The sequence below is a fragment of the Branchiostoma belcheri genome, unplaced genomic scaffold, assembly GCF_001625305.1.
Source record: "Branchiostoma belcheri isolate BF01 breed outbred unplaced genomic scaffold, Haploidv18h27 scaffold40, whole genome shotgun sequence".
NCBI lineage: Eukaryota > Metazoa > Chordata > Leptocardii > Amphioxiformes > Branchiostomatidae > Branchiostoma > Branchiostoma belcheri.
The window spans coordinates 1,922,727-1,949,460 of record NW_017804021.1 but is presented as its reverse complement, the minus strand read 5'-3'; the positions used below and the strand labels follow the sequence as shown (position 1 = coordinate 1,949,460).

Below are 26,734 nucleotides of genomic sequence, written 5' to 3'. Positions count from 1 at the left end.
AACTCACGCCTACGCGATTCCACCTTAGCGTCCATAGCATGCCAAAAACTGGGGGTTTTGGGGGTCTTCAGGGTCTTTGGGAGCTTTTATGTGCTATTTTTTAAATTGCATATAGACAACATAGCCGGCCTGGTTGAATTACCCCCGTTTTAGAATTGGGCTAATCAGAAAACAGCCGAAGACTACCAAACCCCCAGTTCTATAAGCCTGCTACGGAGGCTAATCAGAAAACAGCCGAAGACTACCAAACCCCCAGTTCTATAAGCCTGCTACGGAGGCTAATTCCACCTGAGTTCAACCACCCCTCGGCAGGATCTAGCGTTATCTGTCTCACCTTTTATGGGCAGACACTCCATATCCGCCTTCCTGTTGACGGAGATGTGCGGAGGGTAAGAATTATCATTAGGCCACACCAAGTCAAGTCTATGTTTATCGAAGAATAACATACTGTTTTTGCTCAGTTTCTTCTTCTTCTCTAAACAGTGATCTCTGACCTGGTCCACCAGACTGTCTCTCACCATGGTAACTAGTGTTGGGTTACATTATGTTGCAATTTTATTGTAGGAGGGATTTCGACTCCTGTCACTACATATGTGAATGTCTATTTTTCGCCCTTCTTGTTTTTTTTGTGTGTTGTCGCATTAGATTTAGAGTCTCAAGAGGACGTCATCCATAAAAATGACTTGATGTGGCCTTACTGCACAGCTGTCAGCCTAGTATTACAACCGAGAGGGGGGTCGGCAGGAATGACGCTTGATGGTTATTTTTATTACTCAACGGGGTTCGCACCGGGGTAATTATGGGTAATTACCGGTCAGTGCCACCGGCTCTGACGTCACTTCCGGCGTTCGAAACGGCAGAAATGTCGTTTTTGAAGGACACTTTCGGGGGAATGGAACTCTCAAATATGCGAAGGCACGCGCTTATGCTTAGGAGCGTACATTAATTTGTGTTAAAGGTTAGCCTCCACCAGGCTTCAAAAGCAGCTAGCAAGAGCAGGAATTGGCCAAATAGACTCACATATTAAAATCCGCCATATTCCTTAAAACAATCAATTATGAGAAAAAACAGCCACTGAAAAGAAGTAATTTTATAGACACAGAAAACTGTTGCATAATTTGAATAATTTATGCATCAGTTAATAGAAGACAAAAGTTCATAAACCACCCTGACTATTAAATATATTCTACAACTATATAAAAACGCACAAAAGTATGCTGTTAAGGTGTAAACGTAACGTTAATAATGAAATATCCTCCGTACAATGCTATAAGTACTGTAAGAAAGTTATATACATGTATCTGTATAGCCGGTATAACCGCGTAACACACCAGCTTCGCAGGCACGCGGCGCGGCGGCAGCTGGCTACATTACACCGATCGACTTGTTACGCCTAACCCTTGAACTTCTAACTCTAGATATTGTTCTATAAAGCTATCTAATGACAATGCCCCTACTGTAGAGTTTACTATAGTTAACATCCCTTGTTTAAGATCGAAATATTCGACATAACTGCCTCAAGAAGCCTGATTTCCCGGCTACAGAAATCACGCCGGCGTCACGTGTTAGGGTCGACGACTTTCGGCAGCCTTCAACTTGATGACGTCAGAGGCTCATCGGCATTTCGGGCACGTTTCAGAACCGTCAAGAGACGGTCGTTACACGGGCGATTCCATGGCTGTCAGGAGGGGGTATTAGGGGTGCCAAAGAATTCATGCGGATTTTACGGAATTTTTATACGATTCAGGCAAATTTTTATACGATTCAGGCGAATTTTTATACGATTCAGGCGAATTTTTATACGATCCAGGCGAGTTTTTATACGATCCATACGAACCAAATCCTTACTAATTTGGTGATCCAGGCGTCGGTCACCAAATTAGTAAGGATCGTATGTTGCCGACTAATGGATCGTATGAATTCCGTAAAATTCGTATGGATTCCGTAAAATTCGTATGAATATTCTTGTGCACCCCTGGGTATAGTATCACAAACCGTGGATGGGTTAGGGTTAGGATCAGGCACGGTTCTGGATAGTCTCTGTGTATCATAGAACGTAGATTTCCGAATTCCCCTGGACACGGTTCTGGATGCACTTGGGTTATCCAGAACCGTGCCTGCAGCATAAACAAAGCACGGTTCTGGATACGCTTGGGCGCTGGATAAAACAGGATGTTTTGGAGTATCTTCTATTCCGGACTATCTATATCCACAAGCCTACAGTGTTACATATCATGGACACACGGACATTCAAACGAACAGAGAAGCATATAATATATGGACTGACTAACTGGCTGCATGTCCCTGCTCATATATAAATCATGTACTCGTAAGCACGCGGCAGTGGCGGGAATACAAAAAAGAGTCCTTGGCCTTTATTCCTAGCATGGCTTACTGTTACCCTGAAGCAATTTGTAAAGAGTTTTGAGGAGTTCTTTTTTTATACGGGTCATTATTTAGTACATTATGGACCAGTCTACCGATTATAAATCACATGAACACTCGGCTTTGGTGGGTATATAATAGTCCATGGCCTTTATATCTGTATCTGTATAGCCGGTATAACCGCCTTTCGGCGTAACACACCAGCTATATATATGTGTTGGTCAATTTTGCTATCCGGGTACATTTAGTCAAACACATTTTTGTACAAGCCAATATCTATATAAATCACTTGGATTCTTGGGTTTGGTTAATATATAATAAGAGTCCTTGGCCCTTTATACGTTGCATCACTCACTTTTGCTCTGAAAACAATTTATTAAGTACTTGGAGAAGTTTTTTTAGTCATGTGAATACGTGGTCTTTTTTAACCGGGTCATTTTGTACAAGGCTATATCTATATATATATCAAGCTCGCTTTGGTGGGGATAGTGAGAGCACTTGGACTGAATCGTCTGTTGCATCACTCACTTTTACTGGGAGGACAATTTAGAAAGGGTTTCGAGGAGTCTTTTTTTAGTGTGGGTCATTATCAAAGTACATTTTTGCACTCTTATAACTCATGTGAACGCGTGGCTTTGGGAGGAATAGCAAGAGTGCTTATCCTTTATTCGTTGCATCACTCAATTTTGCTCTGAAAACGATTTGTAAAGGGGTTTGCGGAGATCTTTTCCTTATCCGGGTCATAATGTTGGCACAAGTCTACATCATATAAATCACGTGAACATGCAGCTTTGTCGGGAATAGTGAGAGTACTTAGCCTTTTATTCCTTACAACACTTACTTTTACTCTCGAAACAATTTGTAAAGGATTTGGAGGATTTTTTTTGTAATCCGGATCGTTAACTTCAAGCCTGCGTTTCCATACATCATCACCGCGGCCGGCTTTTGTTGTGAGAGGGTTTAGAGTAGAGACCTTGGCCTTCTTTCGTTCGCGGAGCGATACATTTGGCGTACAGGGGCGCAGAGAAACTCGAGAAAGCTATACAGACGTACAGGGTCAAGGTTGTAACATCCATGGGCAAGGTTAGGCAAACCTGAAGGTCAAGGTTAGACCTAGATTTTAAGAGTGAAGAATGTGCATCATCTTAAGACCTGAAATCGTGTAGAAAGTATTCATCCCATTTTAGTACTGAAAATTATTGTCTTTAAAAACGTGCTACCTACATATTATTGAGAGTAGAGCACCCCTAGTATGCCATTAACTTACCAGACGAATTGAACTACTTTTCTTCTAATTGATAATTTATTTCTACTACATGTAATTGGTAATTTTCATCCATTCACGTTTCATTCTGAAGCAGTGCATGAATATAACTAATGGATGAGACATCTGACTGAAGGTATGTGGAATTTAAAATGAATGTCGTGTGATATTATCTTTAACGTTTTTTCTTTCTTTTCCATATCATCCTGCAGGCACAACACGCTCTGTCGCTTTATATACTGTTGTTGTTTCAAACCAGTCACGCTTACTTGTCTGATATCTGTCTGTGTCTATCACATTTTGTGGCGTTTGTCATCATTTGCAGGTTTAGCTTTAAACACTCGCACAGTGGTTGCTGGTAGTTTATACCGCTGTCTGTATCACATTTATGTTTTGTCCTCATTTGAACCACAAACGCACGGCGCTTGCAGTATATTTATCCCGTGGTTGCTCAAAGTTTGACACACTACTCAGAAATATTTCTCTGTCCGTCACATTTTCTTGCGTTTTGCCTTCATATGAAGGATTGGCTTGACAAAAGCTCAGCGGGTTGTTGCTGAAGTCTATCTGTGTCCATCACATGATTTGTGGCGTTTTGTCCTGATTTGAACCACAAACGCACGGCGGGTTACAGGTTATTTATCCTTTGCTCAAAGCTTGTGACACGAGCGGTGATTCGCGCTGATACGGCTGAAGTTACCGACATAAATCAGACGTGCACTTGACTTTGGCGGAGAGAAACAGCCTTGGCATTGTAGCGTAATCTCCAACAGGGCTGGAAATACTGGGTGCAGCTTACTTCCTTAGTGCACCCAAATTTGGAGCTCTGCACCCAATTTTTTTTCTGTGGGTGCACCCAAATATTTCTATGGGATTACGTATGTAAAGATGCATGTATAGTAGTATAAAGCATATTCTTAAATTCTAAGTGTCAGAAAAATACTAAAATCATTGCAGTAGTTCTTTTCTTTAGAAATGAAACATTAGTTTTTGCTTATTTTGTTTTATATGGTGCTCTACAACTTGAACGCAGTATCAAAACTCTCACCCGCCCGGAGCCTGCACAGGAGGCTAGTGCTGTATACTTCCTGGCCAATTTGATACTGTCTTTTGCCACCCTTGTCAGCAGGACAAGCCCTTTGTAATAGCCACTGGCTAGTTGGGCTGCCCTGGCTGTGAGGGTTGAACAGCCAAACCGATAAATATATATAAAAATGTGTTTTTCCTAAGTTCTTGATTCACGTTAAGTACCACTGTGGGGGTATCAGATGTACAACATGAGTACATCAACCTCCGTCCCTCACCTTCAATTGTTGTCGCCCCGTTAGAAGGACACAGAATGTGAAGAACGCTAGTTAGCCTGGTTTCCCAAAACTATTATAGCTCCCGGGTCTCTTCTCAGCACATATAGAGGATGTAGGGCACGGGAGCTATAATAGTTGTGGGAAACCAGGCTAACTAGCGTTCTTCACATTCTGTGTCCTTCTGACAGAACAACAAGACTTGAAGGTGAGGGACGGAGGTTGATGCACTCATGTTGTACAACTGATACCCCCACAGTGGTACTTAACGTGAATCAAGACCTTAGGAAAACCACATTTATTCATTTATCGGTTTGGCTGTTCAACCCTCACAGTCAGGGCAGCCCAACTAGCCAGTGGCTATTACAAAGGGCTGCCCTGCTGACAAGACATGACAAAACATTACGGCAACATGTAAGATGGCTTATACAACAATCTACAAATGTATTACATAATTCTATGATACACTTACACTCGTCAACTTGGCTGTGAGGAAAGGGGAATTTAGTGGACTTGACAGTCGACTAGTGTATGACCTGGTTACCAAACCTATTATAGCTCCCCTGCCCTACATCCTCTATATTTGCTGAGAAGAGACCCGCGGGAGCTATAATAAGTTGGGAAACCAGGCTAACTAGCGTTCTTCACATTCTGTGTCCTTCTAACGGAACAACAACACTTGAAGGTGAGGGACGGAGGTTGCTGCACTCAAGTTGTACATCTGATACCCCCACAGTGGTACTCAACGTGAATCAAGAACTTAGGAAAAACACATTTATTTATTTATCGGTTTGGCTGTTCAACCCTCACAGCCAGGGCAGCCCAACTAGCCAGTAGTTATTACAAAGGGCTTGCCCTGCTGACAAGACATGACAAAACATTACAGCAACATATAAGATGGCTTATACAACAATCTACAAATGTGTTACATTGGTCTATGATACACTTACACTCGTCAACTGTTGGAGCACAGATATTGGTGCGGTCGTGCCTTGCATGTTACTGAGAATAGTTGCAGTACTGAATTGATTGTTGTAATTATTTTTCTATTCCAACATTTATTACAAGACTTGGCAACGACACTTTGGCTGTGAGGAGAGGGAATTTTAATAGTGAATTTGGCAGTCTTCTTGCGTTCTTCACATTCTGTTTCCTTCTAATGGAACTAAACGACTATAAAGTCAAGGACGGAAGGGCGCTGCTCTCATGTTATACATCCGATATTCCCCCGCTGGCACTTAACGTATCTGTATCTGTATAGCTGGAAAGCCGGTATAACTGCCCATCGGCGTAACGCACCAGCTTCGCAGGCACGCGGCGCGGCGGCAGCTAGCTATATCACACCGAACGACTTGTTACACTCAATCTTTGCACATTCAATTGCAGGAGTTGTTTAAAGCTTTCTAGTGATGATGCCCCAACTGTGCTTGTTGGCAACGAGTTCCAGTCTACGATAGTTTTGGGGAAAAACGTAAATCAAGAACTTAGGAAACCCACATGAAGACTGATGTTGCCATACGACAGTGGTAGTTATCACACGACCGGAACACCCGTATGGGCTATATTACGGCCTAGCTATGACATAAATGGATATGAGCACCGTCCAACATATCAGCGTGGTGCCAGGCGTAAATACGGGCCAGGGTGACAGCTAAAATGGCATCGTTTGAAACTCGGGACTTGATGTGTTCATATGCCGAACTTTATTTGTTTTTCACACATCAGGGGAGTAAAACTTGATTTTCAAACTCAATTTTCTATTCATTTTTAATGTAGTAAGTAAGTTGAATCTTTCCTATAAGGCCACAGCAAATAATTTTTATGGATGACATCAGCGCGCGAATAAATTTTCGGCTGATTTTGGGGGGAAAAAGAACGAATTTTTTTTTGCCTTCTGACAGTGGTCAGCATGCCGAAAATTGGCAAATATGTCTGTTGTCATACCGGAAGGTGGATGGCAGATAACTATGAAGAGAGGAGACAAGGAAAGGCTCTGATTTGATGTTTTATTTCTTACTTTGATGCAGTGATATGTGATGTTGGCTGCGTATATGTGATGTTCCCACTGAATCAAAACCATTTGTACCATGATTGAGTCAAAATATTAAAATGTAGGAACCTTGTTTTTTTCGGCCCGCCTTGTTTTTTTTCGCCCGCCCGCATTAGATTTGGTGTCTGCGGAGGATGTCATCCATAAACTTCACATGCTGTTGCCTTACCGTTAACCCTGGGTGTCGAACTCCCAAGTGTTGACTGTTAAAAGCTTTCTAACGGCCCCTACTGGTAACGGAGTTATGGATATATATGACAGACGTTCTTGCCTTTGGCACAGAGGCAAATCGGGCGGCCTTCGCATTCAAGTCGTTCTTGACATTCATTTTTATTACCTTCGCCAAGAAGTGTCTCAGTGTGTGTGAGTGTGTCACCACGATAACTCGAGAAGGCTTGGAAGGATTGTCAGGAAACTTGGTAGGTGGGTAGGTCTTGATGAGACCTCAAAATGATGAGATTTTGGGTCCCCTGTTGGCTTGCTGTTACTGATTCTCAATGTAACGTTACCACATATTTTTAGTCATAGTTTTAGACATAATTATAGTTCTAGGCAGCTACCTTTATCATGTAGACTTTAGTTATTTATACTTTCATTGTTCTCTTATGTTTTGTAATTTGCAATTAGCCTCTGGGCACGAATTTGCAATAAACTTTTCAATATAACATGATCAAGAAATTAAGACTACCAAGTGTTGCTCGATAACTCACGGTACCAGCCCCAACCGCTGCATTGCACATTGTCGCCGTTAGGGGGCGTCCTGGGGTTACTTCAGGGCAACTTCTGGGCGAAGCCTCGCCTAGCAGACTTCACGCCGGTAGTATTTGTTTCCTGATTGACAGGATTCTTAATGCTTGCGCCAATGGGGGAATAATCTTAAGTGACCAGCAAAGAGTGACCACATGGCTGTGTGACCCTCTTGCATAGATGGGCTCTAAAACTAAGTACAGGTATTGTATGCTGTATCTGTAGTAGGTATCTGTAATATTTTAATAGTAGGCCGTTCTTCCATGTCGTCAATCATGATGGTAGGACTCTAAGTCTGGTGTTAATGTTGTGGCTGTGTGCAGCGTCTAGTGTGGCTAATTAGCCTTTATATATGAGAACTTTATTGACACAACAAATATATATATATATATATATTCACATGGCAGTCGCGGCAACAGTTGTTAATATGGGCATGCTTTTGTTTTGACGCATCGGATTTTATTTGAATGTTGTTGTCCACCTTTTGTTGCTTCACGTGGACTAAATGTAATCATGTCTTGTCCTGTGTAAATGTATGCTGGGCTCTATTGGAAAGCAGCTTCTACTAGCTGGATGCGCTACCTAGCTGTTTTATGATCAGATAAATGAATAAATCAGGCAAACAAACGTTATAAATACCCACGGAAAAGCCTGCTAAGCGAGGCTACAGCCTCGAGGTTACTCCAGGTCACCAGCCCCCATGGCCTCAGGTTTTAAATCACTGGATATTCAATCTGATCTCTTCCCGCGCAAATATAGAACCGCGGGTTCCTATTGTAACTTGATCTGGGCCTCAGGCAGGCTGGCAGACACACACACAGAGGGATATTAGACCATATTACCTCACTGACAACATCGGAATATACCACGAAGCGGCCAACAAAGACTAGATCAAATGCTTATTCTGATGGATCCAGATTACGTGAGCTATGTTATTCGTCATTTAACCCTTGTACACACCCAACCCAACATAAACTCTTGTTTAATCTATGAAACTCTGGGCACTAGCTTATAAAAAGCGGATCACATACTGGTAATTTTTGCCATACATTGTCTTCGATGAAATCAAGTCTTCATGACATGCTTACTTGCTTGCTTTCATTATGTCAAGTACTAAATCATGGATTTATAACTGATTTCAATACGTTAGATGCTATAGATAAATTCAACTACATTCTCAGGGGAGATAACCAATACAGTGTTCAAATAGGAAAATACACTAAAGAATGTTTCGATCTTAGAGACCACATGTTAGAGAATAGTTAACCTTTATTGTTACCGCATACATATATTCTGTACGTCATCAAAACATGTATTTAGCTTTGTTAGATTTTTAGTTGTAGAAGTCCCTGTGCTTTTTTTTGTTGTGTCAATAAAGAGTCTGTATAATCACGGTATATGGATGGAAAAAAATGTAAATCGAGTACAAAGTATTTCTTTAGGTACTAGGAGGATGACAGACAAAAAATAAGATGGCAGAGAAGGGAGACAAGGCTCAAATTGACAGTTACTTGCACCGCCAGGTATTCCAAAGTTGACGAAGATAAAAAAGAGAATCTATAGCGTTAATCGTTTTTTTATTTTATTTTATTTTCTTTCATTTTTATTTCATGACGATTTACCACATTTGTGGAAGGGTTGACATAACAGGTGACTATCACCTCTTCAAAGATGTCAAACCTGAGATCAGACTGTAAGGTTTGAACCACTCACACCGGGAAGGTCCCCTACTCTTTTCGATAAGTGTGGTGGGTTCTTTAACATGTGTGGGGTGTGGCTCTCCCCAAACACGGGACCTCCATTTAACGTCCTATTCGAGGGATGTCCCTAACCGAAGGTAGGTACTCATTTTCACCTGAGCGAACTGAGGAAAGTCATGTAAAGTGCCTTCCCAAGGTCGGTGACACCGGGAAGGATTCGAACCTAGGACCTCTTGGGCCTGGGCCGAAAATGCTACCGCTACGCCACATTTTTGTTGTACCATGTTTGGTGTGTTCAGTCATTTTTCCAACATTTAGTTACTAGAGGATTCTTTCAGCAGTGACAAGTTGAAGGGTAAGGGTACTGACCTCCAAAGTTTCGATGACTATCAGTCCATCTTGTTCACGGAGTGGCCTAGTCTATAGGTGACAAATGGATCTCTTCAACGATGTTCAGCATTTAGGTTTTATATTTATAGGGATAATGTGGCAATTGACCGTGATGTCTGGGATCACTGTTATTTGTCTGTCATGGAAAGGCAGGTCATTGACCTTTATTTGTGGAATCCCTCCTTCATAAATGTTCAACTCTAGATGTTGGACTTCATATTATCTATTGGTTACGGGCTAAACCTTTAGTACATTATAGTAGCCGTTTGGCTACTGATTCTCTATCATTAGGAGGTAGGCAGCAGTGAGAAGTTTAACATTTTTGATAGTACACTGAAGTAATCCTTTTGACTGCCAGTCACTATAAATTGGCACGGCCTCACAGGGCTGGAAATACTGGGTGCAAGTGCACCTTAGTGTAACCAAAATTGGAGTTGTGCACCTAATTTTTTTCTGTGGGTGCACCAATGCACCCAACTATTTTTGTAGGAATTTTTAACATTAGAAGTGTATTATTATATAGTAGACCAGATATTCTTGGTCTCTAAGTATCAGAACAATAATAATATCTCTGTTGTAGTAATGTTTAAGATTGTGAAGTTTGCTCTCATTTTAGATTCAAGCTCAGAAGAGGAGCAGTAAGACCTGCAATTAGGTTTTGTTTCATATGGTGTACCCCCCAAATTTTTTTGTGCACCTAATATTTTATGTTGGGTGCACCAGTGCACCTATTCCCAACAAGACTGGCAATGAAAACATACATTGCCATGGCGACGGTGGTTGTTATTTTTGCCAAAAATGAATTTCAAGCCCTGCCTCAGCATTGGTGAAATACTCAAAATTCTGGGCCTTGAACCAGACAAAGATGACAAGCAAACGTTGATGTAAATCACACTCATAAATCAGTCTTTTTATTACATCGTAACTACGATACAAAAATCTCCAACATACACAGGGCAACGACAACAGTTCCGAACTTACAAAATAAATTTTAAGAAACACAAAATATTCACATCCAATGCAAAAGACCTCGTCCTATATTATTCTATATACGTATATCTATATATACAGTGTATATTTGGATTGACTTGAATTTGGATTTGTAGATGGGAGACAACCCAGTTAGCACATTCCTAACATCCTGGTCGCGATGTTTGTTGACAGAGACTGCACTTGTCAGCGATTCTGCCTTGACCTGACATACATTTTGTACATTTGCAAAGGTTTTGTAGCTCAAACAAAGTAGAAGATGAAGTCCACTTTGTTATTGATTGTAGTTTATATAGCAATGAAAGAAATGAATAATCTTTTTAGATATATTACAAGTACGTTTCCATACTTCCAATACTTGTCTAATATTGAAAAATTCTTATGAGCTTTGATCATTCTGTACTTTACAAACCCATTTCAAATTATATTTTTAACATCACAAAGAAATGGGAAGAAGTCGAACCTCTGTATTTGAGTAGTTTTAGAGATGAAAATGTATATTACCTTTTCATCTGTTCACTTGTACTTAGCCCAATAGGGCATGAATGTACAATAAAGGTTATTATTATAATATGTAATAGCTAACATTATGCTAAAAAAATAAAGTTACTCAAGCAACTGGATATGGTTTTGCTTGAGTAACAGTTATCATCTGGATGTCCAACCTTCACTGACATAATTATAACATTTGAGGGGGCCCGCATGCCCTTTTGCGTAGAGCATAATCGGCTGTTTTAATTCTACGTAGAGCGTAGACGGACCGCTCTAATTCAACATAAAGCGTAGAGCGTATTCGCCATTTTAATTCTATCTAATGCATTGTAGCCACTTGGAATTTACCGTAAAGTGTATTACATAATCGAGAGGTTTCCGAATTCAGTGTAGAGCATTGTCGGGACCCCCCATGCAGGCCCCCATTTAATAGCATTTTTGCAGCTCAATTAATACCAGACCTGTTAATGTTTGTAAGTGCAGTAAAGGCATCCAATGCTATTTCAGAGCAGCAGAACGTATGATATTTACACATAGTGTTTCACATTAGCACATTTCAATCATTATTTCATACTTTGGGTACTTAAAACTGGAGAAACAAGCCCCAAGATGAGTCCTTTATGGGAGGTACCTTAAAAATCAGCCAATGGCCTTTCCAGTAAGCATTTTCTGTCAGAATTTTGGGAATTCTTGCTCCATGAGGAATGCAATTCTTGCATGCATCAATACACATTGGGATAGTGTGGTTTCAACTCAGTAAGTAGATAAGTGACTGGTATATTGGCTTTGAAAAATCGGGTTTCCAAGCCCTAAAAACTTTAGGCACTGGATTCCTTCAAGACTACAGAATCCAGTGTCTACCAGCTTGTGTCTTGCTCAGTTAGCTTGTAACACTTTATACAACACCAGATGAGGTAGGGTAGGACTTCATTAAACATCTGTATATGATGCCTTTACAGTCATACTATTTATTGAGAAGGGTTTCAGAGTTGCAGTACATTTGCGCCCCCTGGTGAACCTAGTTGTCACTGCAGCAAGCTGGCAGGTTCCTAACAACTTACATTTTTACCCACCCTCACTGATACTGTGAACTATTTGTACATTTGCTAGGTCAGTTTTATTCCTTGTTTTTGCATTTCTGAGAAGTTTGTTTAACCTTTAGCCTGCTAAGGCTGCCGTTTGGCACCAACTTTGCATTTTTGGGAGGGCCTGCATGCCCTTTTTCATAAGGTGTTAATTTAGGCCTTTTTAGTCTTCGTAATCCGTAGGCAGCCTCCCAAAATCATTATAATTTGTAATCAGTACATTTCTTTCATAATCAGGTATGAGAATTTAACGTAATTCGTAAACGGCGGTGAAAATCTTGCATAATTCGTAATCACTCCCCCCCCCCCCATGCAGGCCCACTTTTGGTACTGGCTTAATCTCTATGACCTTGAGAAGTTCACACAGTTTATTTATTTATTTCATCTTAAACACCTTGGTGGCCTCTTCAACGGTAGATTGTTTCCAGGAGGACCCAGGGACACATAGACATAAAACAATGTGTATAAAAGTAAATTATAGTAATTTATACAATCAAGTGACACAACTGAAAAACAGTGAAGGTCAAGTTCTCATGTCCTCCGCACATCTGCTTCCCTCGGAGCCGCGGCGGGCGTGTCCGCTCTCGCCATGGCAACAGTAACAGCTGACAGGGCGGCTTGCACACGGAAGTGCAGCCGCGACTCCAGACGGTACCCTCGGTACTGGGTCCTAGTGGGACAAGGGTTAAACTGTTAGTACATGTAGCCATGCCTTCAAGTACCATAGTTATCAACCAAGGATTGAGGTGTTCAAGAATTCATTCTTTCCTAGAACTATCGCAGAGTGGAACTCGCTGTCACAAAGTACAGTAGGGGCATTGTCATTAGATAGCTTTAAACAATGTCTAGAGTTAGAAGTTAAAGGGTTAGGTGTAACAAGTCGATCGGTGTAATATAGCCAGCTGCCGCCGCGCCGCATGCCTGCAAAGCTGGTGTGTTACGCCGAAGGGCGGTTATACCGGCTATACAGATACAGATACATTGTAGGACTCCAGACGGTACCCTCGGTACTTGGTCCTGGGAGCACAAGGGTTAAACTGTTAGTAGGACTCCAGTCACAAGGGTGTACATTGTTTAGGAGTGAGTTATACAGTTCAGTATGCAACTCTGCAATATTCGTTACATTTTTAGAAGGTTGTAGCCACTTGGGTATGTTTAAAGCAAAATGGAAGATTTCAAAAGAGTAACTCTCTCATACTTGGTATAACCTGTAATGTGTTTCCAACTAGGTTTTTTGAACTATGGAAATAAGATAGAGACTTTCAGAGAAAAGCAAACACAGAATTACAGTACTTACCCTCTCCCCTGCTGCCTAACCCTGTAGCCAAGAAAGAAGATGGCAGCCAAATGGGCATGTCAGTGTGCTGAAGGTTAATCTTACTTACAGGACTTTCTCCAGGTGGTGTTTTGCCTCCTGAAGTCTGCTCTGCTGCAGGTAGAGGAAACCCAGCTCTGCACAGGCGTAGGGTGGGAGGTACTGGTCGCTCTGGATCTGGGGGGCACTGGATGAATGAACAAATGAATGAACAAATGAATGAATGAATGAATGAATGAATGAAGCCATAGGGGGAATTGCATACCTTTTACATATCTAAAAACTGTTTGCTCTTTAAATACCAGTCAGCGCTAATCTTACATGAATCTTTTGTATTATTATTACATGTATTATAATACTGGGTAGGGCAGAAAAGAAACTGTGAGGGGGGACCACTGTTACAGAACTGTGAAGGGAGACCCAGGAATAAAAAAAAAACTAGCTCTGCACAGGCGTAGTGTGGGAGGTACTGGTCACTCTGGATCTGGGGGGCACTGGAGCCAGAAAAAATACAGTCTAATGCTACAAAGTTTCAAAACTGTTGGGGGGGGGGTACTGTGTCAGAACTTTGAGGGGAGACCACTGGTAATCACTGTCTCACAGAGCTTTGAGGAGACTGACTGACCATGTTTTGATAGAGGAAAATGACAATGATGTTTATTTGCACAATCATCATTCATGGCCATGAGGGCTAAGTGCAGTGTATGTAGACAATGAGGAAAATCCAGAAGTCAGATTGTTGTCCTAAAACTTGTCTCCCCCATGCAGCAGTCATTACTTCATGCATGCCTTCCTGTCTCAAATCCTGATATGATAGGTATATAGTGTCTTAACTGTAAATGGCTGCTTGTAGTTATCAATAACGCCATACCAAAACAAATCTGAAATGGCTTACTTACCATTTGACAACCTCCTGGAAACACCCCTCTGCTTCAGTGGGCTGGTCCAAATACTTCAGACAAACCCCCTTCAGTACTGTGGCCAGGCACCAACCATCGTGGTACAGGGGGGTGGAGTCTGTGGGGTAGAAAAAGTAAATGACTCTGGTCATTCTGTACCTCTTTTGCTTTTTGTACTGTTCCTACTAAGACTTCCTATGTCTGTTAATTAAAATGTGTTGATGTATGTGTAAAGATATATGTCAATGGATTTACAGTGACTATATGATTACAGACTTAAAATCATGTAACCTGTACTACCTTTTTTTTGTATTTTTCCTGGCCTTGTTACCTCTGAATCCTAATAATATCTTTGATTATGAAAAGTGGCCGGCAGACCAGTATTTCATGAATAAACAAAGGCTCAAACAAACAAACAAACAAACAAGCAAGCAAGTAAACAAGACTTCTTCAGAAAAGTGAAGGGACACATGGAAAGCAACTCTGAAGAGTAACCAGTAACAAACCTTTCTCCCTGTGCAGGTGCTGTAGTGTAGCCTCCACCCGTGTGAGGACAGGCTCCACTAGTTCCCTACGCCGACCAAGGATGGTGAAACCGTTCCACACATAGATCAGCTCCTATGGAAAACAGTACACCAGTAAGTACTTCTCACACTTATTTCACACATAAAAACTGTACTACCGTAATACTCCATGAATAGTTTCATCAGGTTGGTAAGACACTGAGTAAAGAGATTCTTTTTACACAACCAAGTCTTTTATTTAGCTGGTTCACATTGCACTACAGCACAGGTGTTGTTGCTATAGATGCATATAGATCCTGTACTTTTGGGGCCCCATTGTAGATACATTTCCCTGTAATCACACATGTATAGACATGTAAATATTATACATTTGGGAAAGTGCTTTGCTGCAATGCAATGTGAACCAGTCAGAATTGTCCTGAGGAAGGTGACAGACGGTCACCGAAACGTCAGCTGAATAAAAGACTTGGTTGACTGTGTAAAAAGAGTCTCTTTACTCAGTACTATCATACTGCAGCTCATTGCAAGGAGCTGATCTGATCAGTAGTACAGTTTGATTGGGAGAAGTATCGATAGCAGAGACCTAATGGTAAAGGACCCTATTTTCAGCACCAAGGACAAGGACAGTTCCATATGTAATATAGAGGTTTGCTACAACCTTCCACTGCGAGTGGTGAGTGTTTAACTCCCATAATCTTTCTTATACTGAGTGCTAAGCAGAGAAACCAGTTTGTAACATCTTTTTAAGTTTTTTGGTATAGTCTGGACACCTCCTTAATGCAAGGTGAACACCCACAAACAAACACTCTAAACACCCTACCAACAAGCTATTGGGCATTGCATTAGTAGACTGTATAGTTAATGAGGTTGCAAATTTTGGAGTTAACACCATTTTTTGGGTTGAATGGAAAGTTTTAGTTCATTACTCACGTATCCTGGCAGGACCAGAGATTTGTGTTCCTCATATCGCGCAGACTTGTCGACTGCAAACTTCTCGATCGGCAGTGACTTTCCGGCGATCCTCTGCTTTAGGACTGGCACCTGTCTAATAATAATAAAACAAAAAAAACTGTTAGGGCTGGAAAAGTTAATCATTGTGTCTATGGGGAAAAAATCTGGACTGACAAAAAAAAAGGTTATTAAAGACAATTGTACATGTAGGTGGTTGCTGGGCCAAGTTTGACTGCGTAAGTTGCATGATGGAACTACATCTTGTTACAGTATGTGTGGAAGGTGGCAAGAAGATTAGATGTCATAATTTCACCACTTAAATATTCATGATTCATGAAAAATGATAGCTCTGCACAAGGGGTTTGATTTGATGATATCTTCTACATACAGGTTAATATCATGAGGTGTCATACAGGTGTAAAACCGGTGTACATGTACATTGGGTGTACCAGTACATCAGGTGTATAAGAGGTGTATATGGTAGTTCAGGTGTGTTTGTCTCACCTGAAGAGAGTGAGAAGTTTCTGCCTGCTGTCTTCTGTCTGGTCCTCGCACATCACCAGGAAGGCTGCCCGCTGGTACATGTAACATGCCTGAAAAACATGACAGCTGTGGTCTGAAGGTTGCCATCGCAAGTTCTAACTCATGCCTGCAGAAATATTCATGCAGGGACCAGATATGTGGCTTGTAGTTCAAAGATAAGTAACTGCATGCAAGTGAATTTTTTAGGGTACATGTTCATGTAGTTTGGGTTTACAAAGAACTGCAGGCATTCCCAACCTCCCTCAACATTTGCACCTTGTGACTTCGACTGCTTGTTCTCATTCAAGACGGATAAAAGTTCAAAGGTTGAATCTCGTGACTGACCTTGGGCCATCTGCTCTCATTCAAAGAAGGAACAAAGTTTAAAGCTTCTTAATGACTTTTGACCATGCACTTGCTCTCATTTGTGGGAGGACCAAAGTTTAAAGTTCAAATCTTGTGACTGACCTTTGACCTCTATCATTCAAAGAGGGGTCAAAGTTCAAAGGTGAACTCTCATGACTGACCTTTGACCACTTGCTGTCGTTAAAGAGCCTCTCTGCGTACGAGGCTGCCATGAGCCAGTCTGCCAGGAAGGCGTGGCACCACATCAGCTCCCAGTAGCACAGGTGGTGGAACTGCCTCCACTCCGACTGGGCAACGATTGACTCTTCAAACTTCATGATCGCCGCAGGGACGTCCCCGCGAACTTCCGCCATCCTGCCAGCAAAGAACAGGAACAACGCCCCCTAGAGATTCAGAACAGAATTGCAGAAACTGTGAAACAACAAACAGGAACTGTCTCCACTCTGACTGCGCAACGATTGACTCTTCAAATTTCAAAATCGCAAACCTCCGCCATCCTCCCAGCAAAGAACAGGAACAGCGCCCCCTAGAGATTGGGAACAGAAGTGCAGAAACTGTGAAACAACAAACAGGAACTTTCGCCACTCCGACTGGGCAACGATCGATTCTTCAAACTTTACAATCGCTGCTGTATTTCAGTGTGCAGACAGATTTTATGCACAAAATGTATTGCAAGGCTCAAACTGAATCATGGGGCACAGGCACAATAATCAAAACACAAGAAACAAAAATACCTGAGGATATTTCCTGAGACAGGGCTGCAGTATTCTGTCAGCCAGCTCCAAGTCTCCATCTCCCAGGCCTACAGAGACACAGAAATTATGCATTCTTTCATTAATGAATGTACAAAATTTACTGCAGAAAAATGAAGTAATACAAAATTAACAGTTTGCAGGCTGTCAGCACAGAAAAGGGGATATTTGCACACAGATGTGTATTTTTATATTTTTCAGTTTTCTATTGTTACATTCCCACCATTAACATCCACAAACATTGAAGCATCCCAGACACAATTTATATTTGCAGGATATGTTCATCATACTGGGGGTGTTGCATTATATTGGAGACCTCTTTAGATAAATTTTTTAAACTGGCAGACATTTTGTATGTAAGCTAGACAAGTGGATAAATGGTAAAGGCATAGCATGTTGTGTGCCTGAAATGTGTCAATATGTTTACACTGTAGGGGTAGGTACACCTGCATTCACTGGCAGTCAGGCAGAAAGAATAGACTTGTAAACCTGATCTGTGTAAACAAGACGCCAGTAAAGACTCCTATTGAGGCAAGACGCAGAACTGAAACTTGAGACATCTGGCATTTCACTGGCAAAGAAAATGGCGGCCGCATCGTCAAGTTTGGGGACACAGTTCCAAGAAGAACTATCCTGCGGCATCTGCCTGGAGCTGTTCACCAGGCCCAAGGTGCTGCCCTGTCAGCACACCTTCTGTCAGGACTGTCTACAGGACCATGCAGGGAGGGGAGGGACCTTCCAGTGCCCAAACTGTCGTCGGCAGGTCAGGCTGCCACCCCAGGGGGTCACAGGTTTGCCCGATAACCACCTGATCGCAAGTTTGTGTGAGAGGCTGCAAAACCAGGCTACACTGTCAGGGGAAACAAGGCAGCAACCCCAGTCTGGAAACAGGTGCAGTTTTCACCCTACTGAGGTGTACAGAATGTACTGTAAACAGTGTCAGATGCCAGTTTGTGAAGAGTGCATAGAGGGGGTTCATGATGGCCATGCCACAACAACCATCAAAAAAGCTGCACAGGAAAGCAGATCTACAGCCCAGGCCTTGATCCATGAGGGGAGAAACATTCTGGAAGGTTACTGTGGCTTCATCAGAGGTCTGAGAGAAACAGAGAAAACTCTGAATGAACAGAAACAGCAGACAGACAATGCTATCACTCAGGCTTACATGGAACTCTTGGCAAAAGTGGAACAAAATCACAGAGAAAACTTGGAGAAAATAGAGACTGAGAGGGACCGAGTGTTGGCAGATGTTAATGAACTGTCTGCTGCCTGTGATCGAGCAGAACAAGAACTGCAGCAGGGAGGGGTCGAGTTTCTCAGTCAGCAACCTGCTTTGACAGGGGTGGTAGGAAAGTACAGAGGAAAAGCAGCACCAGTTCCTGTACAAACCCAGCCTGCTGTCTTTCAGCCAACATGCTCCCCTGTGCCAATACTGGGACATGTGACGGTCCCTGAACCTGTTTCATCTGCACCATTCGGAGCAGCAGGAAGAAGCAGTCATAATCAAAGGCAGTCTGTCCAGTCTCTTCCACCTCCACTAATCCCAGTACCAAGAAAAAGAACAAAAGCAAAAGGAAATTACAAAGGAAAAGCAGCACCAACTCCTGTACAAACCCAGCCTACTGTCTTCCCACCCACAGATCTAAACACCAGGTCTTTTGATGTTTTTGATGTAATTGCACCGAGACATCTCTATACTAGTAGTAACCCAATAACCAATCAGCCACAGAGGGTGACATTTGGTGGAGAGGGATCAGGAACAGGAAAGTTCAATAATCCATGGGGTGTTGCAGTGTCAGAGGAAGGGGAGATCTTTGTGGCAGACAGGCAGAACAAGAGAATCCAAGTCTTCACCTTGCAGGGAACGTTTGTGAGACTGTTCCCAACAGATGTGTCAGGTGAACAGAAGATGAAACCACATGATGTGGCCCTGGAAGGGGAGGGGAACCTGTGGGTGGTGGGGAGTACAAACTCTGCTGACTTTGCTGTGCAATACGACAAACAGGGCAGGGTGCTGAGGAAGTTTGACCTACAAAAGACAGGGTGGGACAGAGGAATTGCCATGGACACCAGGAGGAACCACATCCTCATTACACAAACCACAGGAGACTGGCTAAACCTACATGGTACAATACAGGTGTTCAGGCCAGATGGAACACTTGTGAGAACTGTTGGTCAGCAGCAGGGTAAGAATTACCCACAGTACATCACTGTGGATTGGAAAGGGAACATTCTTGTGTCAGACTTGTGCAATCACTCTGTCTTTGTGTACAACGAGGAAGGACACTTTCTGTTCCAGTTTGAAGGCAAGGGAAGAGGTGAAAGTCAGCTGAACAATCCCTATGGCATCTGTACAGACAGGGCAGGGAACATCATCATGGCAGACAGTGGAAACAAACGTGTGGAGATGTTTGACAAGACAGGAAAATTCCTCAAACACATCACTACAGACATGGAGGGGCCCCAGGCTGTTGCTATGACAACACAGGGCCAGCTGGTAGTGACAGACTGTAGTCACCACACAGTCACAATATTCCAAAGCATTTATGAATCATCATCATCATTACCTTGGCCATTTTAAGGTGCATGTAACATTTCCAAAGCAACCGTTTAATGTTAACCATAAACTGCATAATGTTTACCTTTGCATATGGTCTGCTCTGTTAATAATATTCTTACTTCTAACACATCCATACATACATGGTCAGACAGGAGTCTAAATCCCTCCTGCTATAATATTGCAACATAATGTAACAAAACACTGATTACCATCATGATGGTGACAGACGTCTGGTTCTGATCATTGACCTTTTGTGTTTGGAATGGAAGAAGAGCAAACAGAGCAAAAACAATATGTTTTCCTTCAGTTAACATAAAAGCAGTAGTAGTAGTAGTAGTAGTAGTAAGTAGTAGTAAATTTAGGGGCCCATTAGGGGCTATATGGGCGTGTAGCCAGGGCTCATATAGCATCTTAGAGGCCGGCAAAGATGAAGATGAAGATGAATAAATGGTTTATTGATACATAAAGAACACATCGGCCTTGCAGCGATAGCTGAATTGCGCCATAGTTGACAATCATCAGTTCAGTAAAACCATAAAAAAGTATATATTATAGTACATGTATATGCAAAATTCAATATTGTCGACGTCATTAACAACACTACAGAATAATGTGGTGTTTGGAGATCAGCACAATTAAAAAAATAGCGTTGTTGGAGTAATTACGGGAAAGGGTGCTCTTGAACAGTACATACCCAGTATGTAGAGCACGACGGTGTGGTAGCCAATCAGGTACAGGGAACACAGTGGGGCTCGGAGAGAGTCCAGGTCTGCTCCCAGTTGGAGCTGGGACAGCCCATACAACTGGTGGGGGTTAAGATTGGAAGAAGTCATCTTAAACTATCAGATGCCTGAATACATGTATATCTTACCTTTAAGACAGTAGAAATGTCTTAGACTCTATCTTCCACTATAGCTGTGATGACAAACTTTCATATTGGTGGGTGTAAGGGTGAAAAAATATTACAACTTTTAATCAACATATAAGATTCTGTTGAAAGTTTGGAAAAAGTCATCTTAACATTTTAAAGACACTCTAAATTTGAAATTCGTTAAAAGTCTACTCCCCAAATCTAGCTGTGATCATGATAGACTATAAAACTGGTTAGGAAGGATATACACTGTAGCAAGTCATTTCATACTATATATATGATGCATTGAAATACAATGTACGATGTATCTCAATATTTGAGACCTTAAATGTTTGAAATGTCTTTTTTGAGCTGTAGCTGTAATAGACTACTTATAGTGGTGTAATAAGGGTGTTAGTTTTAATCAACATTTAACATGAGTTTGTATCCAGTGTTTTTTTTATCAAGATTGATGGATAATAAACAAATGGGATGTAACACAGTATACATGCATAATGAGTCTTCTCTACCTGTACCTGTACATGTACATGTACCTGTAGGTGTGTATCTCATTTTTGCTACAAGATGCAGCCCTGTTAGTTCTTTAATATCACAAATTATACTATGTGTATTTTGCCATAGGTTGTACCAATTACATTTGTTGCACAATAAAATTCTTCTTTTATTATAAGAATTGACAGGGAAGAACACAATGAGTCTCTGTGTGTTGCAGTACTACTAGCATGTTGGTGGTTGTTTTCTGAAATTAATGCCATATTTGAATCTGACAGTGCAGTCTTCTCATGAAGACACAGTCAGTCAGTGAGTTTGAGGGCATCAGCTGCCATCATGAAGACACAATCTTACCTTATTCCCTGAGAATCCTACAAACTCCAGCAGTTTTAAGATCTTGCCTGGTAGCAGAGATATCATCTGTGGGAATAAAGAAAGCCAGATTGTTAAGAAGTCTTGAAAAAAGGAATTTATTCCAGACAAAGTAAAACAGGCAACATAAAAAAAAGAAGTAAAATCAAAACGGATCAACAGTTTAAAGTCTAATTATGAAATTTGTTTGTTTGAACCTTTAATATGAAGAAACAGGCTGATTTTATCAAAGTTATATTAAAGAATGATAAAAACAAACATACATACATTCTAGGAAGAAACTACTTTTTGAATACTCAACAGTAAGGTATCCGGTCTGTTATCTTTATTTCAGGTCTTGTATTTATAGTAGATTTCTTTATTTGATGTTTGTCTCCACGTTTGTGGGTTATCTAATACCAGTCACCACTGCCTTGATAACCTGAGTGTGTACTGATCTGTTGTCTTTGCCAATGAAGAAAGAAAGAAAGAAAGGTATGTACATGTTAAGGTACCTTGGTGCATAAGATACAATGTATACAATCATATATGTCATCTCTAACTCCAGGTAAAGTTGAGGGGTGACTGACCACGTTGAAGGCTCCGACCCCCAGCCTGACTCCACTCTCAAAGTGCACCTTGAGTGTCGGGTCCTCCCAGGTCCGGTTCTCCAGGATGTACAGGCACTGTCTGAGGGGACAAGGGAACATGGCGGGAGGTAAGTTTATTACTTTTTAGTCTAGTACATTTAAGAATTGTTGTGAAATATTTTTGTATTGGAAATTGGATAGTACTTGTGACAAGGGAAGATGTCAGGAGGTAAGGTTCCTATTCAAGAAATGTTGATTCCTACATATAGTGTAATATTTTAAAATATGTCACTCTATATTATAGAAACTCCAAACCAATGCACATTTTCATCCCATACTACATATATAAGTGAAGGTAAGGTACATGTAGATTAGTCTCTCAGTTTATTTATTAATGTATGTTTGTTGTATTGTAGTAGACGCCATACTTTGTACTTCATATGATGCATTTTGTACCACAGTTTTCTGTTCCTTACTTGTAGCAGCTGTGGCAGCTTTTGATCTTAAACGCTCCCTTCACGAAGTTGATCAAACTTTCATCCTGAGGAAGACAAGAGAACAAAACATTTCTGGTGAGTAATTATACATCAAAGTACATTGTAGAACACAAAAACCACAGGTCCACAAATACACCAGGCTGCTAGAAGCAAACTCAGGGATAATTCAGCTGTAACAAAAGTACAGTTTGTGCCTGTGAAGAAGGAAGAACATAACGAAAACTCACCCAGTGTGCCAACTTCATATACATGTTTATTGGAGGCTTGGAACAGAACAGGGGCCACTACCGTAAGGATCAAGCTGCTATAAAAGAACTGCATCTGCAACCTTTGTTTATTTTCTTATTATCTTACCTACTGCTATCTATTTATCTATTAGTAATGGAAAATTTAGGTGGCTGTTGTAGTTACATCAATCCTAGGAATGGCTTACACATTACAGAGATACAGCAAGACAGATACAAAAACAGAAAATAAGACAGTTACAGCAAATTATGGAAAATGAAATGGTGAATTATAAGACTAGTGCAAAACAAAATACATTGCTGTTACACTTAACAACAAACATGGAACAGTTTTGAAGGTCCCCTGAAGGTTAAGTGAAGTCTCTGTGCTGTCTAAGATGTTGTAAGGTGCACAGCTCACCTCCACAAAGGTGAGACAGGCTCTCTGTAGGAGACACTCGGCATAACACAGCTCTGAGTGGATCTCAACTGGTCAGAGGAAACATGGAAGAAAGTACTTGTCAAATGCTTATTAGTTTAGTACAAGGTCCAAGGAAGGCCTTTCTAAAGAAAATACACAATATTGTACATCAGAAATTTCCTTCAAAAAACTGAATACTTGATATAGCTAGCAATAACTGGCTTCTTATACTTATAGAATTTTTAACAATATTAAAGGTAACCGTTGCAGATGTATATGACATAGCCACACTAGCAAATTCACTAATTACTGTCCCGATATACTGAGGTACAACAGTGTGATGTGATGAATGTATGTTGTACACTATACCGAGATACAACAGTGTGATATGATGAGTATATGTTGTACACTATATACTTCATAAGAAAGACACTCAGTGAAACAAGAAGCTATTTTAGATATAGAGCAGCACTGATCAGCTAGTTAGAGGCATTTTTATCACAGCTACATGTACTGTTGTATCCAGAACCATGCTGTAACGGTTCTGGATAGTCCACATTGTATCCAGAACCATGCCTGGGGCAAATGTATGTTCTTGGATATGCGGGGACTATCCAGAACCATGCCTGAACCAAACCCTAACCCATTCAGGTATAGAACTAGATAGGCAGAGTTGTGGATATGATTTATTATGTACCTTCTGTCAGCTGGTTGACCTGTGCTTTCCTCTGAGATCTGGATAGGGACTCCAGCCAACTCTCTCTCCTACGGTATCTGTACAAACAAACAAACAAGCAAACAAACAATCAAACAAATGTACCTATTACCTAGATCTCTCTCCTATGATATCTCAGGCTCAATATCTGTACATTTGTCAGAAAAGTCCAATTTTCAATTCTGTTCACAATGTGCATTTAACTTTGTACTTTGATTTGAATGAAGCTCTATACATTTGTTTTTGGCCTGTTGTTTTTAAACCCGTCTCATGTTAGCTCAAGGTTTGCTCTTAATATTAGGCCCATGCCAGTTGCATATTGGAAAGCCTTGGCTGTATCTTCAGCCAAATAAATGATATGATAGTGTTGTTTCTCACCTGTTACAAACAGATAACGCACTCTTCAGGTTGACAACAGCCTGCTTGATGTCCTCCTGTGGATAGAAATAAATAAACACTGTTAAGATCAGATGTCTAAGCCCAACAAGGAATAAAGGAATGACATTCATTATTAGTATCCCATATGCTATTAGATATTCAAACTAGCAGCAACAGTTTTTTCTTTTGCCAAACTGATGAAGCATCTCTCAAATTGCTTCAGGTGTAAAAACATAAGACAAAAGGCAAGAAGACTGAAACTATCTTGGGACTGCAGGTACATTGTATCTATGATGAACAAGTATCTATACTAGTCTGTTGTTTATATTTATTTATAATATATATACCCTTACCTTCTCAAAAGTCATCATGGCCTGCATGAAGAGGATGGTTCCGTAACCGAGGGCATGGTACGGACTGTGGTCCTTCCTGGAGATAGATGAATCATGTTTATGTTGGCTTACTTGACGTATGTTAGTACTGCATATTACATGTACATACAACAACAGAATATAGGGACTGGTAAAAAGATCTAGCTGCACCTGAACAAGTTGACATTTTAACCTGTGATCAACTGTGCTGATTTTAATGCTGCATATATCGCGCGTTACAATTTGTTTCCTTCTTTTTTCCAGGGCTAAATAGTCATCATAATATGAGGAATAACATCGTCATTTCAAGTAACAAAATAAGAAACTAAAAGTTACATATAACTTATAGATCCATCAATAGATTCAGATATACTTAGTAGTAGTGCCGTACATAGATGTTCTGGTACATGGAACCTGTTCCTAAATAATTTTTACAGGGTATTAGTACCACTCATCATTACACTCACCAGGGCTGCATGAGGGATTTGGCCTGAGCAAATCGACAGTTGAGGAACAGGTCCAGTCCTTCTATAGCCTCGGCTATGGCTGTCGGCAGGTCCATCTCTGTCAGACTGGGAACAACAGAACGAATGAACACATCAAGGAAGGAAGGAGAGAAATTACAATGCATAAATTAATGTCATTCAGTTATAGATTTTGTTATTTGATCATACTTCCCATGCGAGCGATTGCCATGACAAGTGGTTAAGGCAAAGAAATGGGTTATGATTGGCTGGTTTGCCTGCCAATACTTTGCATATGTCTTCGAATAATTTTCATGTGTTTTATATTACCAAAAACAGTAATCTCTCTAATATTTATTTATAAGTGTTTGAGGCACTGAATCATGTACTTACTTATTGACTCTGTCCACTGCATCTTCAAACTGAGAGGCAAGACAAAAAAGAAGACATAATTAAGATGATGCAAGACTAGTATAACATCTGATATCCTAATCATTGGCTTGTTAACTTATATTACTGATCATTACTTATCAATAATCTATGATGCCCATTTAGTTCAATTGATCTCCATGGCTCTAAGCAGATCTTCCATGTTCAAGACATTATCCAATTTTGCCACCAAAGATCTGCTTGGAGATTACAGGTGAGTACTAGTTTACATCCAGGTAGAAAGTCTAGTAGTTTCTCCGTCGCTAGGCGACACTATGCTCGTTGCTAGGCGACCGCAGACGACACCTTACCTCACAGTCCTGTTCTTCCTCGCTGCTGGAGTCGTTTGCGGTCAGATCTTCCCCCAAACCGGCCTGAGTAGTGGTCACTCCTTCGGCCATGGTCACCAGTGGGCGGGAACACTCTCTAGCTATCTCTTCCGACACACGGCCGCCATTTTTTCTGGTATAGACAGTCTTTTAGATTGTTTGTTTGCCTGTTAAGCGGTTGCTGTGGGAATTTAGGGTCGATCTAGCGACGGTTTGGAGAAAGGTTTGTCCACCGATTGCGTTATTTACGCTAGAAAGACGGTGTGAACTGTGTGTACTTTCTTTGGGTGAAATGTACTGTACGGGAAA

At 41.1% G+C, this 26,734-nt stretch overlaps 1 protein-coding gene and 1 pseudogene across 1 annotated transcript; one reads left to right on the top strand and one right to left on the bottom strand.

The window, feature by feature from the left end:
* Positions 1 to 12,935: 12,935 nt before the first annotated feature.
* On the bottom strand, positions 12,936 to 26,725 carry LOC109477631 (tetratricopeptide repeat protein 39B-like). The gene is made up of 19 exons (XM_019778975.1): positions 26,408 to 26,725; positions 26,061 to 26,089; positions 25,671 to 25,775; positions 25,186 to 25,261; positions 24,833 to 24,888; positions 24,437 to 24,513; positions 23,740 to 23,807; positions 23,074 to 23,138; positions 22,598 to 22,697; positions 22,011 to 22,076; positions 20,988 to 21,096; positions 17,716 to 17,783; positions 17,143 to 17,364; positions 16,598 to 16,686; positions 16,073 to 16,187; positions 15,125 to 15,236; positions 14,619 to 14,736; positions 13,790 to 13,906; positions 12,936 to 13,074 (listed from the first exon to the last, which is right to left on the bottom strand). The coding sequence occupies exons 1-19, from the start codon at positions 26,495 to 26,497 to the stop codon at positions 12,936 to 12,938; spliced, it is 1,821 nt and encodes a 606-aa protein (XP_019634534.1). The 5' UTR covers positions 26,498 to 26,725.
* Positions 18,317 to 20,544, top strand: LOC109477548 (annotated as a pseudogene).
* Positions 26,726 to 26,734: the final 9 nt, after the last annotated feature.

What these genes read in the sequence shown, in the direction of transcription:
- LOC109477631 (XM_019778975.1), bottom strand. Translation starts at nt 26,497, where the DNA reads ATGGCCGAAGGAGTGACCACTACTCAGGCCGGTTTGGGGGAAGATCTG. An exon ending in CCTGTCTCACCTTTGTGGAG is followed by an intron (nt 23,139 to 23,739) that starts GTGAGCTGTGCA and finishes TGTCTTCCTCAG; the next exon opens with GATGAAAGTTTGATCAACTT. An exon ending in AGCTGCCACAGCTGCTACAA is followed by an intron (nt 22,698 to 23,073) that starts GTAAGGAACAGA and finishes TTGTCCCCTCAG; the next exon opens with ACAGTGCCTGTACATCCTGG.